General features: G+C 45.6%; 1 protein-coding gene across 2 annotated transcripts in view; it reads right to left on the bottom strand.

Annotated features, from left to right (window-relative positions):
• Positions 1 to 5140: 5140 nt before the first annotated feature.
• The window catches only part of ADARB1 (adenosine deaminase RNA specific B1), a 57553-nt gene continuing 46467 nt past the window's right edge, over positions 5141 to 16226 (bottom strand). For both annotated transcript variants that reach the window (XM_080632004.1, XM_080632005.1), the window contains 3 exons: positions 12413 to 12594; positions 6682 to 6860; positions 5141 to 5992 (listed from right to left, as the gene is read on the bottom strand). In XM_080632004.1, the coding sequence (XP_080488130.1) occupies positions 5816 to 5992; positions 6682 to 6860; positions 12413 to 12594 (538 nt within the window). In that variant the 3' untranslated portion in view covers positions 5141 to 5815. The remainder of the gene's footprint in view (positions 5993 to 6681; positions 6861 to 12412; positions 12595 to 16226) is intronic.

Here is a 16226-nt window from a genome sequence, read left to right as displayed (position 1 = left end):
TAGGGTCCCTTCCAACCCAAACCAGGAGGTGAATCACAAGGATTCTGGGCATTTGCAAAGCCTGGAAATGCAATTCAGAGCCCAGGTTTTGGATGATAGAATCACAGAATGGTTCAGGTTGGAAGGGACCTTAAAACTCATTCAGTTCCAACACATGAGGCTGCTCTGTGCAGTCCCAAGCCCGGGACCCCTCCATCCATCCCCTGCTTTCCCTTCGCAAAAGCTGTAGTTTCAGAGATCAGGTTGGCAGCTTCAGCACTCTGCCCTCAGCTTACTCCCCCCTTAGCTCTTCAGGACGTAACCAACACTACAACCTTAAGGACACGCACAGCATTTTGTGACGTTTCCCTTAGGGTTTTTGTGCTCCATAGCGATAGCACCATACAGAAACAATGATGAAACTTAGCAAGGAGATAGCTCTTTATATTTTCAATCTTTATACAAACATGAACTAAACAAAGCAAGGTAATACGCAAAACAGTCATTGCTTAGGATAATCGCTGGGTTGTGCTGTTATCTGAGAGTAGCCTTTAATATCCTTATACCAGGTAGGTAAAACTATTGTATTCACACTGTCACACAGGAAGACTGGGAAGAGTAACTGCTTAATGCAAATAATATACAGCAAGATCTATATATTTGGATGTATAAATACATATTCACACACACATTTGATCCTAAATTTGTTAAAGACAGCTCAGCCAAATGACAACAAAACTTGCACGGGTATGAGAATATTGAGGGTATTAAAAACATCCAAACCACTGCAGCGCCCTCAGCTGTGGATCTGTCCCTCCACAGAACACAAACTCTTCTACATCATTCCCTCTGCCCTCGGTACTGACACCATGGCTCTTAGTGCCTCTTTTCCAGACATAACCATGTACCTACAAAACATATCTACCCCATAACCATCCAAATACTGCTGGCACAGTTAATGGGCAACAGGACAGGCCTCTGGCTGCAAAGGTTCTGAAAACCACTCTACGTTGACATGATCCAAGGAGGAATCCGGGTCCTACCTCTTCTCCAGCAGCTCTGACAGGCTCAGGCTTTCAGCCACTGCCTGTTTCTGCAGCCTGGATTGGTTTGCATCGTTCTGGCCATAACCAGCTCAACAGAACCAGGGCAAGAATTTGTCCTGTCAGAAGCATTTCCCTGGGGGATCAAACCAAACTTGTTGAAAGTGCTTCAGACCACTTGTTTCCTTACGGGAATGGCAGCAAGTCCAACACACCTAAAAGCCTTGGATATAGAGCCGGTGGGACTGCCTGTGCTGCAGTGTCTCCGGGAAAGGCAGTGGCTGAGAAGCACCCACTGGCCAGCAGACAATTCATGTGCCACATGCTCTCCACTCCCTGCCCAAGGGCCTCTCCAGCAGAGAGCAGGAGGGAGCAGAAATCCCATCCCATGCCATCATTCCTGCTTTGGAATCACAGATGAACCCCACGCTGGTTTGTGTTAGAAGGGACCTTAAAGCTCATCCATCCAGTTCCAACCCCTGCCACGGGCAGGGACCCCTTCCACTGGAGCAGCTTGCTCCAAGCCCCTGTGTCCAACCTGGCCTTGAACACTGCCAGGGATGGGGCAGCCACAGCTTCTCTGGGCACCCTGTGCCAGTGCCTCAGCACCCTCACAGGGAAGAGCTTCTGCCTAAGAGCTCATCTCAGTCTCCCCTGTTCTGGCAGGTTCAAGCCATTCCCCTTGGCCTGTCCCTACAGGCCCTTGTCCAAAGCCCCTCTCCAGGTTTCAAAAGGCAGCGCTGCTCCTCCATCAAACACATGCTCTGCTCTGTGCTACCAAGCTCTATGAACCAACAGCTTGAAATAAAGCACCTTTCAGTGGGAGAACAGGGTGAGAGCTGGGTTTTTCCCTCAGACAGGTAGTACTCAGGCATCCCAGAATGGGACTACAGAAATGCCATACCAGCTCAGAGATCCTCAGGCTTTCAGCCACAAGCCACTTCAGAGGATATACAGAGTACAGGCACACACAAATCATCTACTCCTGAGTTTCCTATGCTGTAGAATCATAGAATAGGATCATAGAATAGGATCACAGAATGGTTTGGGTTGGAAGAGACCTTCAGAGCTCATCTTGTCCAACCCCCTGCAATGAGCAGGGGCATCTTCAACTAGACCAGGTTGCTCAGAACCACATCCAGCTTGGCCTTGAATGCCTCCAGGGATGGAGCATCCACATCTCTATTGGCAACCTGTGCCAGTACCCAGTCATGAAAAGATTGCTTTATGGTGAGGAGGCCAAACCTGCCAACTGCACAGAAACCCCTGCTGGATGTTCCTAAGCCCAGAGAGTCACATTTACCATCACTACATGAGGGCGGGTGGGCACTGTGAGTGTGAGAACATCTGAGCTGCTGGGGGAACAGTTGCCAACAAGGTCCCACACACGATACACTTCACACTCAAATGGTAAGACACGATCTGTAGTTATATTGCCAGGTCCTGAGTACAGCCATGACCCGTGTTTCAAGTGTTCAACATTAGACCCAAGTTTTCTTAAAACGATCCCATGGAACACATATATTTCAAACATCTATGTTTAAAATGATCTATTTTACTAACCTACAGACTTCATCCAGACTGTCACCTGGAGAAAAACACCTGCAATTAGATTTCAAGTGTTCACCAACACGGAACCTGTTGCTTTAAGTCGTTTGAAGATCCTGAGGCAAACACTCATATGCAAAGAGAAGGGGAAAATGAACACATTTAAAAGAAGCAAAGCAGCTCCCAGAGCAGCACTGCAGGTCCCAGTGCAAGCCAGCTCCCTCCCACCCACCCCAGGCTTTTCAGACAAGACCCCAACCCACCATGGAGACGTGCAGCTCCCAAAGGTCAGCCACAACAAAGCTCAGCAGTTGCCTTGCCTTCTGCAGTCACTGGGCACTGTATAAATCACTGGATTCTTGCTCGGAGAGAGTAATCTGTGAGGAACACGGGAGCATCAGCAAGCACGACCCTGCCACGTACGAGGTGCGCAAAAAGGAAGAAGCGAGTGAAGGAAGCCAAGCAGTACTTTATTGACTCCCAAAGGACAGATAGAGATTTGCATACAATCCTGGAAAACTTTATACTTTTTAAAATCCCGGAATTATAAACAAGAGAACTCATTCCTCATAAATAACCTGACACCATTCCTTCATCAAAAGGGTTTGGCATGGAACATTATTTCCTTTTACAGTTTTCAGTTCAGTCGTTCCTTAGAACAGTTTAAAAAACTATGTCTATAAATAATACTTAAATATATTGCTCATATTTGTGACTTCATAAAAAAAATAGCTTGAGCTAATACTTTCCTCGTCATCGAAAGAAACAGACGATCCAGAGAGACACCAACTTTTGAATGAGCACTTCAGAGCGATGGGTGAAAGTAACCGGCTGGAGGTTCTCAACAGGCTTCATTTATCAATAGACTGAGCCCCTTCAAAGTGGGTGTTTCACAGAACTTCAGTAATGACTTTAAGAACAGCACACGATGTGAGCTCCATCCTGCCCATACCCAACTGCAGCCACCAACGCAACTCCCGCACCACGAACAAGGTTGATCTCAAAGGCAGGTGCGCGAAATCTGACCACATACGGTTAGAACCCCTTTACCTTGAGAATAGGTCAGTCTAAGCTTCAGTCGGATGAGGAGGACAAAAGCTTTGTCAGGCTTGCAGAGGCCAGGGGAATGCTTCGGGGTTTAATGAGGAGTGGACAGGGTGGCTGAAGTCAAGGAGGAAGCTGGATGAACACAGCCTGTCTACTGCAGCTTGTGACGTTCGGTCCTGCGGCATCCGGAAGAGCCATCTGGAAGCATCAGACTTTTCCAAGGGGATCAGTAAGCCACAGCCTTGCTGGCCTTCCCAGAGCTATTACCCATTACACCACCAAAACTGCATTGTCTGAACCTCAGTGTGTTACTTCCAAAGACACTAACCCAGAGCCTTCAACTAATGCACGAGTGATTTTCAGGCTTGATCACTCTTTCAGATTGGAAATGGGCTCCTACTTGAGCAGTAATGAGGCAGCACATCTCTTGGCATTCATGCTTGGTACAAGTGGCTTTACATCTCCAACACCCCAAGTACTTGCTAACCCCCCCGGGAGGTGTTGGGATTGAGGGACAGTAAATCCAGTTACAGCTTCAGGACAGCCTCTGCCCGTGAAGCTGGCTGAAGGGACCCACAGCTCCTCTCCACTGCCTCTGCAGATGCACCGGCACAACTCTAAACTGGATCTCTGACCCAATGTGGGTCTAAAAGTAACCCTTGACTCGACTCCAAAGCACGGACCAGCCCGCTGATCTGATGTCCTGTGCAGCACAGGCAAGGGGCAGTAGAGCAGAGGGACAGGACCCAACAGCAGGAGCAGCGGAGCACCGACTGGGTTCTGTCAAGCAGGCTCCCATGTCACGAAGCATCACCTTCATGGTCTGCAAAGGTGATTGATGGAGGATCTCTGAGATGCTCTTCGGAAAGCAGAGGTGCTACCTGGATGGGCATGAGCCGAGCGTTTGGACACACACCATGTGAGCAGAGGAGCGATAATGGACATTGTCTCTTCCGCCCCTAAATATCAGGTTCTAAAAAGTGTTCTGAAAAATGCCTTCTCTACACCAGTTAATCGAACGGATCTCACAATATTTCCTTTCTATCCTACATTTTTACATAAAGCAGAAGTGTCTACACCTTTCTAAGTAATCATCAAAGCAAACGAAAGCCCGTTTTGAGAGCAACTTACCTAATCAGCTCCATGAAGACCATCACACATGTAAACACAAAAGGCAATGAAACCCCAGAGACACAGCAAGTTGGGTGAAAGCAGGTGTAACACAGGAAAGAAGTTTTAACAACTTTTTGTCCATACAAGAACTTCTGATTTCCAAGAGGAGAGCAATTAATACCCAGGAAGTGCCTGGTTTTGGCAATTCAGGCCCTTCAAATAAGCCATTTCCTTTTCAAGTTGTCATATTACCGCTAGGATTGTACTGTGATGGGTTCCTGGGATATACAGATCACCTACTTCTAAACACGTTCCTGCACATTATAGACTAAACTTCTTAACTGACAAAGAATTATTCTGCTGTTTCCAGTTTCCAGTGGTAAAAAATACACCATGACGACTTCACAATGTGTGTAAATGGGAGGGAAATGTATTTTTAAAAACAGAATAAAAAGCTGCATGTTAAAAACTGGGTCACAGACTAATAAATACATACATCAAAGACAGGAGATTCTCAGCAGCTGGTTTTCAAGAGCAAGGAAGTGGGGAAAAACTAGCTGTCCAGACTCCATTCTGGCTCTGTGGTCTACAGGCTACAAATATCTGCAGTTCAAAACCAAGTTAAGGGAGGAGCAGACTCAGCTTTGTCACCTATTTTCTTTGATAAGAAAAAAATCAGCTACTTCCTAAAAACGTGGTGGAAAACCTGGAGAAACTTCCACTTCCTCATGCATTTGATGCCATTGGGTTTAAAAAAGAAACGATTTTAACCCAGAAAAAATGAGTTGCCGTGTCCTGTAGGAGCAGCCTTACCGCGAGGTTTCTACAGTGAAAGTCTTCCTAGAAATACACCAGAAACTACTTTCCCGTAACAAAAGACAGGATGGGTCAGACCAGCGTGGAGTTTCCACAGCCAGGCAAAACAGAACCAGTTGCTATGAAGTTTCAAATGAAAACCAAAGGAAGAACCCAACTCCAAACAGGATAAAAGATGTTCTGACGGCTGAGGAGACGCCAGAAAGCAACGCTGGACACCTGGAATTTCCAGAACAACCCCCTTTCCAAAGTGATGTGCAGCCTGTGGATTAAACCGTCAGAGAAAACTGATCCTGTTCGATGGGCTTCTCCACCCAGGCTCCAAGTCCTGCCTTCAGGAATGCTTTAAACAAACACTCTTTGGCAGTTTGATACTCAGTGGCTCCTTGCTTGGTTTCGTGGTACAGGTTAGGCTTGAGGATCTTTGAGCGCAAGCTGGAGGAAAGCTGTACGGACAAAAGAAAGGAAGAGAGACAAAAGCCTATTAAGCCAAACAGTTATTAATGAGTGATTAATTAGTTATTAGTGAGTTATTAACAACCCCTCCACTATTGAAACAAGATAACGAACTGCTACAGCAAATGTTCAAAGGCAGACACGTACAACACTGCTCCTTCCAGCCATCAGGGCTCTGTACCCAGCACCCAACTGCACTGTTTGCCTCTTCCAAAGCACCATGCCGCCCTGACCACTATCACCACTAGCCTGCCTTTTGCCTTCTCTGGGTTATTGTCTTCCTTTGGTGGAAGCGATCTCAACATTTAAAAGCCACCGAGAGATCCTTTGTTGTAGCTTTTCTCTGTGGGAGGACAGAACCTCAGTAGGTTGGACTGCAATGCAACTGGGATTATCCTTCCCAATACATTAAAATGAGAAGGCAAGCTCAGAGGAGATAGCACCCTTTGTTTACTTAGCTAGAAACCAAGCATTATTAGATCCTTGCATGTATGTTGGATCAGACATCATCAAACTGAAGAACAAGCTCCAAACCACCACTGTTCTTTTCCATGACTACATGGAGCAGTAGCTAACATCAGGCTTAGCTTAAAACAGGCTCAGAAAGAGGCTTCTGAATACTCGAAGATACTTGATTAGGAATTAAGCAGCGGAAACCCCAGCACTCCAGCACATGTACCTTTGCATGAATACGCATCCAGCGGCTGTAAAAAGCATGCTTACAAAGGCGAGATGCACGACCCATTTCATCTTTGCCGGTTGTAGCATTAATAACTTCCAGACCAGTGTCTCCTACTGTCCAGTTCACGCTGAAGTTTGGTGCTTTCCCTGGTTGACGGGCTTCTGCATTGCTAATACCTGAAAGAAAAGTGATGGTTAATGGCAACAAGAAATACCAACTCAGGAGTTTCGTCTTTACTGGGGAGTAATGGGTAAGGCAGAGCTATGAAATCACATCCCTCAGAGCCCTACAAGCACATCTTTTGTTCTGAGGGCATTCTCCTGTAGATTTGTCACTAACCTTGGAGATCCTGCCATGCACATCTCATTCTCATCCTGCCTAAAGTGCTCTCTCCTCCTGTCCTTCCCAGCAGGGCTGGGATAAACCAGCCTCCTCAGCGGAGGGGTTCATGAAGAGGTCTGTGGCAAGGGTCCATGGGGACACTAACATGGGTACTTCGCCACAGCCATCTAAGGAGGATCTGGTCTTGCTGATAGGGCAAACCAATGAACTAATTATTATGACAACAATCATGAAGCAGGGAAAAGAAGTTGCTGTTCCTGCACAAGAAATCACTGCTCTCAGAGCCCACTCAGTCATGGGATGAGTTGGGCATAGGCAAGAGCAGATACTGTGAGGTTTTGGCAGCTGTAACTCTCCACTTGATTCCCTTTCACTGCTGCTGTAAAAACCTAGGTGCATGTCACTTATTTCAAAGTGAGTGTGAAACACTGGCCATGTTTAAACACAGTTACAATTCAGATAGCAGCCTTGGACTGCAGTCTTGTTCAGAGAGGTTGTGCTGATTTGGAAGCGCCTACAATGTGCTTTTTCACTTTCCCTCATAAGAACGGAGTTAGGTCAGAGCAGGGACAGCAGAATGCCTTACAAACCAAGGCACGAAGGTGCCTACAGCTGAGTAGCAGTTGAGTGAACTGCTTTAAAAGCTATCCATCTATCGATCCATCTCCTCCTCCTTATGACGCTGGGACGTGGCTTGAATAGCACAGGCAGCAGCACTGATGCTGTGGGCATTCAAGTTGAGATGAGTGAGCCCTATCCCCAGCACCCTCTGCAGAATGCCAGAACTGGTCTGTCAGCATAAATCCAGCTGTGCTTCAGCTGCCTCCGCATTCCACATGCCCATTGCTACTGACAGTGCCTACAAATGGTGAACCACAGGACTCAGATCATTTTTGCTCAGATATTAAATTGGGCAACACCTCTCAACTATGGCTTAAATCTCTGCTGCTGGAGAAGCAAAACCACCAGCAGCCTAACCCAAGGGTGAAGGACATCAGCACTGCAGAGATGCACCATATATAATGACCACCGTACCATGCTTGAAGATCATGGCAGCTGCTGCCATCCACGGGCAACTCCTGTCCTGCGTGTGCTCTGCACCCACAAGCAGCACCCAGGGCTGCAAGCCTGGGTTGTGTGGGCAATGGAAAACCTGAGGAACACATCAGGTTTGATCCTGCAGACATTACAGGCATTGGAAGAGGCTGCCCAGGGCAGGGCTGCAGTCACCGTCCCTGCAAGGGCTCACACACCGTGGAGATGAGGGCTCAGTGCCATGGGTCAGTGGTGGCCTTGGCAGTGCTGGGAATGGTTGGACTGGATGAGCTTAAAGGACTTTTCCAACCTGGTTGATTCTGTGATTCTACAGAGGCAGAAAAACTCCACCTTTAAGATATCTCAGTTTTCTCACCAGGGGAGAGCAAAGGAACAGGGCAAGTTTTTCTCTCTAGTAAGTAAAGATCCCATTTTTACATTAGCACAACTCTCACTGAGAGCCTGTTTCAAATGTACTCTGAGGTTCTGCTAAGCCCTACACTTCATAACATCTAGTGAACTTGTATAAACTGAACCTAAGTGTTGCAGCAGGGTGTCTTTCTTGCTGATATCTGAAATGCAATCTAATACACAAAGAGCACAGGACTGGCTCATGTAGGCCAGGTCTCATGTAAGACCTACGCGGTCTGAGCAACACAGCAACATTCAGTTTGCTTGCCACAATCAGTTCCTCCTTTCATAAATCAGCATTTTGAAGTATCAATCACATTGAACTTCCTGAAGCTGTTGTGTCTTTATGCTTGGTTTATGTCAACCTGGTCACTGTGACTGATAACCAGTAATTACATGAATAAGTAAATAATAAAAAAATAACTCCATTATTCCTCATTCTCTTAAAATAAAAGATGAAAAAAAATTAAGAATTGGAACAGAAGTTTCCTGAAGAGGTATTTTCTGGATTCTTTTAGGAGAGATGCATCCAGGAGCTAAAATACACCAGGATGCCATGGACCTATACTCAGCTATCTGTACATCGGGCTGTGGGATCCACATACTGACCCACCCAGGAGAGCAGGTACCATTGAGAACATCACACAAGCAATACCTGAGGAAGACCCAACAAGAACAGGGCTTTACGACAAGATGAGAGTCAAGAAGTCCTCACCACAACATCTGAGGTCCTTCTGAGTGCTTGGCAATGGACACGTGCATCGCACCTCCTGTAAACTGGAGCTGCTCACGCACAACGCAACTTGTCCTCTGCCACTCAAGTACAAACACTACTACTCCACGAGCTACACAACACAAGGCTTGCACCCAAACACCTCAGACGTTGTCAACTTTGGGTGCACAGAAAACGAATGTCAGCTCTGAGTCTTCAAGAGCACATCAATTCAGGTGGCTTTTGTGAAGCTCACGTGAAACAGAACCAAGCTGACAAAACTCTGGATCAAAAACTACTGAGGCAAGAGGGCTTAAGAAGCTGCCACCACACGCCAAGCGGGTCAGCCATGGGTTTTCTTTCATCTAATGATGCCTGTGCTTTTGTTCCATACACCACAGCCCTATCAGCTACTCAGACATCATCACAAGGAGCCACACAAGCAAACCACAAGGAAGCTGACCATCCAGTACGCACATTTCCATGGCAGTTATACAATTGCATTCCTTAGGTTATCTTGATGAATTAAATACATTCTTACAGAGAATGTCAAACAGCCTAAAATAACAACACCCTGCGCAGCTGCTTCATGATGTGCATGAACCCTGGAGAGACAGCAAAAGAGTCCCTGAAGGTGGATCACGGGTAGCATTGACAAGGAATAAAGGTCATCTCAAAAGCAAAGCATCTGATAACGCTTCAGGTGGATTGTATCTTCCCCCTCAAAACCTACATATGAACATAAGCTGAAACTAGTAATGGGAGAGAAAGCTAGGATAGGAAGTAAAATATTTTGCTCTGCTTTGAAAATTGATATTGAAACTTAATTGAAAACTAAGCTATTTAGAGAACATTGCTCAGAACTTACTGTTGAATACCATTATAATGGGGAATAATAAGCAAAAGTCATAGCTCTTTGTGCCAGGGCTTACATAAATAATAAAGCTTGAGGTTCTTTGAGGACAGAGCTCCAAAAAACTTCATTAAAAAGGAGACAGGGAGCTGAAAACCACCAATGTGAACAGGAGGATCAGGTACCAAGGAAACAGCCGGAAAAATCACCAAAGGTTCTGCTGAAGGGTTTATTTCTGTTTGAAAGAAAACAAAACTGCAAACGTAGGCAGAAGTCAGAGGAGTGCTGGGGCATGAACATTCCTAATAACCACCCTTGCTGGGGTGGTTGAAGTCTTCAGCTTCCAACAAGGAAACTACAGATGAAGCAGCAGGAACAGCGGCCGTGGTACGTAACCTCTCATCACAAACCGCATCAGTTCTGCAGGACGGAAGGCAGCCAGCACGACTCCAATTCTAAAGGAGATCAGAGGTGTGCCAGGGACTGCCAGTCCATAAACACGATCTCTACAGCAGGAAGGCTGCAGGAACTACAACTCTGCCCTGCTGGGCACTGATGGAAACACAACAATGTTGGGAAAGACTCAACAAAGAAGAATGGAGGTGGCCAGTGTGACACTAGTTCTTAGAGAGCCCAGGGAGCAGAAGGCCTGTCTTTTCAATGTCTGCCTTAAAAACAGACTTAATGGACATCTGGATGAAGATGGTCTACGTGGGAAGAGTCAACACAGATAGAGACCCTCAAGCTCTGTGTAGATCTGGAAAGCGTGTGTTGGGGGAAAAGCCAAGGTGAGTAAGATGGGTGATGACACTAAGTTATTTAACAAGGTAAATAAGAGAAGCATTTGCAAAGAATTTCTTCCTTATATCCAATCTAAACTTCCCCTGTTGCAGTTTGAACCCGTTACCCCTTGTCCTGTCACTACAGTCCCTGATGAAGAGTCCCTCCCCAGCATCCTTGTAGGCCCCCTTCAGATACTGGAAGCTGCTCTGAGGTCTCCACGCAGCCTTCTCTTCTCCAGGCTGAACAGCCCCAACTTTCTCAGCCTCTCTTCAAACGGGAGGTGCTCCAGCCCCTGATCATCCTCGTGGCCCTCCTCTGGACCCAAATTCCCCCAAATCAGATCATACGCCAGCTACTATGCCCATACTACTATTAAATGATTGGTACGGTGAGTCTTTTAACTGTTACTTACTTGCTAATACAAGGAGAAAGTTTTACTTAACGCTTTTGCGCATACTAGTTCAGGACATCTTGTTCATTACCTTGCTTACCTAAAGAACTGCTCGTTATTCAACATCCTCTTTAAATCCCTCCTTAAATCTATTGGAAAAATTCAATGTCAACGTCAAATTTGAAACAAGCTTTAAAATACTGAGGGGGTTTGGGTTTGGTGGGGTTTTTACTGGGGGGTGTTATCTGTTTGCTTCTGGAAAACAAACAGACACATGCCAAAAGCCAAGTCCTACAGAATAAAGCAATGCCCACGAGAGGGAGGATGAGAAATCTCAGGTTTAGCATTACTTTAATTAGCAGTTCGAGGATTTAAGACACTTCCAAAGTTCCCTTTGAAAGTCACAGCTCAATGAGAAGTTACAACCTGTTCATTCAAACACTGCCATTCCTCTTAGCCACACTAGAGCCTAGGATCAGCTTAAAGCCAAAGAGCAGTATTTAAATGTTCACCAGCAACTGCAGAAGACAACCACTAACTACCCTGTCTGGGGCTTGCCATATTGCTGTCTGACAGGTATATTTAATACTCTAACCTTTATTACTTTAACCTTCCACAAAGTGGAAATGACAGTATTATGGTTACGGGGTCACACAAACAAGTTGGGTGCCATGCGAATTAAAGCTAATGCTGCATCCAACAGATTGATGATAAAAAGAAAACACAACCAATGCAGCTGAGACGTTCTCCCCATCCATTTTTAGTTTCTTATAGATCTAGAAATGGTGAATCAAACGTGTCTATCTTGACATACTGATTAAAGATGTGGTTGTTCAACAGATATCTGCAATGGCAAGAGAAGCAACAGTGACAGCTAACACGTTATTTCATGGGTAGGAAGAGGTTTCACTAAGCCAGGGTGTTCAACTTGCCTCATATTGCTAGGGCATGCTCTAGAGAGCAATTATGTGAACCTGCATCCAAAGGTTCACACCCCGGTTCTTTCCACCTTTTAACTCATGAAGATGTTATGGTATTTCTGACCAGGTATCTATATTAGGTTTAGAACATAACTTCTCTGTTGTAATCAGAAAGCAGTTTACTCACAGTACATAATTTGCAAGGTTTTGAGAACTGCAAAATCACATTGCTACGGGAACAGACTTAGTTACCGGCACGGCCTTCTCCATTAGATACTTGCCACTAAGTAAAGGTCTGTTGAGTGTATAAAGAGGTGGTAGATCTTCTATCTCTGCTATCCTCTGGTATACGGCTCTGGATAGATGATCCCCATGATATAAACTCCCCAAGATGATGCTAGAGAAGTAAATTGGCTCCACAAAGAGGCTAAGTAAGGCTCCTTGAATACCCAATACGTTCCACCTAAGAGGGAGGGAAAAACAAAACAAAACAAAACAAAACAAAACACTTTCTTTTTAATGGAACAAGGAACATCTGCCAGACATAACAGCAGTCAATCACAACAGGCTAGACTTTGAACCCTTCCTCTTGACCAGCACATGACTGTGGTAGCATAGCTGTGACACTTGCCAGAGTATCAGAGATCAGCTTATAGGATGCTCAATGAAATCCTGAGCAAGATGACCTATAGCAACAGGTCTACTGTCAGCATCCACTTCAGGAGCAGTCTCAACTTTACTTCCCCACTGACACATCTGGTGATGCATTTTCCAGCAACCTAATGCCAGAAACAGATAGACAGGATACTTCAATCAGAGAAAGCCAAACTGTGACATTTTCAGTCAGAAACAGTAGCTGATGCCTCCAAAAGACACCTGGCAGCAGGCAAACCATCCTTCCAGAACACAAGGATTGTGTCTGCAAGACCTCAGCACCATAAGGGAAAGCTTGCCCTTAACACCCCAGCCAAACTGCCCACATCCTGCTGCCAGGAAGGACATAAGTAGTTGCTTGCAATATCCATGGGCAGGGAGAAAACTGATTCTGAAACCTGAAAATAAGAAGAGCGCATATACTCTTTGTTCACTCCAGCCACAGATCCCTGTCTGCACCAGTGTGACTTACACTGAATCAGGTCTGGTGGCAGGGATATTAGCAAGCAAAAGAGCAAAACAGAGAAGGATTTTTTGTAGCTGTGTTCATTTGATCAAGTTTTGGCTCTCAGCCTGCATTAACAGCCATACAAAGCACCTTCTCAAACCTCAAAGAGGCTTTACTGCGGAGTATTGTCACTGTCCTTGTCTCTGAGGTATACCTGCAAGCAGCTTGGCCCTATGAGAACAGCACACTTGAGTACAACTGCAGCAGCCAGACACAAGCAGCAGGAAAGTTCTTCTGGTGCTTGAATAAAACAGAGCACAATCGAAGCTCTCACACTCATACTGAATGGTTTGTCCTTATTAAAGGCCCATCCTAAACCATGCAGCAAGGTTTCTTTAGGGAAACGGGGAATGTGGATGCTGCTAACAGTGTTTCCTGCAGCTTGTGCTGCGATGGCACGGCTTATACATCAGCACAGCTCAGGCTAGGAACCCTACACAACTGCTTCACCACTGCAAAAGCTGAACTACGAGAATGTTTGAAAGGAAAAAAGGGCAAAAGAAAAACTGGAATCCAAGGAAACAATTGCTTTGTGTATGTTCACTGAGGATGAAATGGAGCAGCGTGCTCTAGCTTACTCACCTGTCACTAAAAAGGCTGGCCCTAATGAATAAAAACACTGTGCCAATGAAAAATACAGCAGATTTCACAGTGAATAAAGGCCTATTTTGTATAGCACTGAAAAGGCAATCAGCAACCAGACGTGAGAGCAAAGAGATCAAGTGAAAATTATTGCTTCCCAGGAGCAAGACGCTTCTCTAAGGACCATACCATGACTAGCTTCTCTGGGCACCCTGTGCCAGCGTCTCAGCACCCTCACAGGGAAGAGCTCCTGCCTAAGAGCTCATCTCAATCTCCCCTGTTCTGGCAGGTTAAAGCCATTCCCCTTGGCCTGTCCCTACAGGCCCTTGTCCAAAGCCCCTCTCTAGACAAGTTACTTAGTGCCCTTCTCTGCACTGAAAATGAAAGCTGTAGTCAGCCTTGCAAGCCTCTTTTGATTATAAGAGGAGGACTGTGGACACAGAATAGAGTGGCTGCAAGGACAAGGTTTGCAGCAACCATTCATACAACCAAAACCTCAAGCTCTCACTATTTATTAGGCAGGGTTGGATGGTGATTAGCTTCATAGAATAGCATTAAATGTCAATTGTTATAATAAAAGAACATATACTTAGCTATAGAACCGTATACTTGTATCAGAAACTGTCAGTAATGCAGCAGTAAACATGAAACCCAAATGCAGATTGTAACAGAGTCAAAAGGGAGGGATGTATGTCTTGTTGTTCCTTTTTTATACTGTACTTCTTTCTGTCAAGCAGTAATTTCTCACTTCCATTAGCATGTATACTAAAAACAACCTTTCTAGATATAAACTGAGAAGAAGCTACACCAATACCACGCATCAGTTTTCCAAAGGCCACAGGCATCGATTGCCTCCTGAAATGGTAAAACTCCCTCATCCTTCCAGTTTACAAGCACAGCTTGTCAGAACGCATGTGAACAAATGCTGTCAATCTGGTACTAAACGTTTACTGAAGCCACAACTTCTTTTGTAGCCAAATTCAGTATTACACTTCAAACCATGAAACCAGCAGAAAAAGCAAACTCTATCACAGAAAACTTGATTAAAGTCAGTGTTGACTTCCCAGTGCAACAATGAACCAAAGGCTTTTTTCTGCACATTAAAAACAGTACCAGGAAAGCGTTAAGGAACTGAAACAACTGAAATCTAGCTTAAAACTCCAACCTTCCAGTGCGCAGATGTAGTTTATAACATGGAAATGAACCTTTCCTGTTGCTGTGCTACACTGCGTTAGAGCAGACAGACCCTGGCCACAGCACAGTGCCCATTTAGGAGCATTTGATGGCTCAAGAAAGTGACTACAGAAGACAACATTCCCACCACTAATTCCACAGGCTCATCATTCATATGCAGGGACACTTCTGCTGCTCGGTATCAACTCAGACCCAGGCTGGGCAGCCTGCTTGCTGTGGAACCCATCTAGCTGGGTCATCACCTGGCAGAATGAAGGAGCAGAGATGACTTTGCATTCAGCTGACTGCAATCTGATTTTAAATCCGATTTCTCTTTGTTTCCTTAAGAGATTAACTGCATCTCTATGACCAGCCCTTGCCTTTCATGAGTCACAGAATGAACAGGCAGCAACATCTTTTATGTGGAGTGGATTAAGAGCTTCTTCTACGTCAAGTGGCTTAGTCAGCGGCTCGCACTATAAATCAGTAAGTGCACAAAGTCCATGGTCTTCGACTTCCTGCAAACATCTTTTTACTTATCCTGAGGTCACATCTGCAGCTACAGCCAAGAGAATCTGCTTTCTCTTGTAGCTCTTCCTGGGCTGGCAACCACACAGCTCTGACCTGTCCCAGCTTTTCTTGCATTGCTCCATACCCCAGTGAGCATGGGTCAAGACTCAGGTCACTGGTTTGAGAGGTTACATGATGCTACTTCTAGTTATTTAGATGCTTGGGTAGTGCTTTGCTACCCCTTCCCCACAGGTTTTTTGCCTAGGTGTCATGCAGCCACCACGCATCATAGGATTCTAAAGTGGTTTAGGATGGAAAGGACCTTAAAGCTCATCCAGTCCCAACCCCTGCCATGGGCAGGGACACCTTCCACTAGAACAGGTTGCTTCAAGCCCCATCCAACCTGGCCTTGAGCACTGCCACAGCTTCTCCGTTCCAGCATCTACCACCCTCAGAGGGAAGAATATCCAAGTGAATACATTCACATGGGCCAGTGTCACTTGGATTAAGAACTAATGAGAACTGCTCCATCTATTGCTGTCCAGAAATTCCATTGACTCTGTCATGGAGCTTGCCACTTGGAAGTAACTCTTAAACTTGAAGATAGATGAATGGGCATGGACACAGCTGCTGAACATGCAGCCTTTAGTGAGCATGCATAGGATTTT

This window comes from Psittacula echo (assembly GCF_963264785.1).
Source record: "Psittacula echo genome assembly, chromosome: 20".
NCBI classification, from domain to species: domain Eukaryota; kingdom Metazoa; phylum Chordata; class Aves; order Psittaciformes; family Psittacidae; genus Psittacula; species Psittacula echo.
This window is presented reverse-complemented; position numbering and strand designations above follow the sequence as displayed.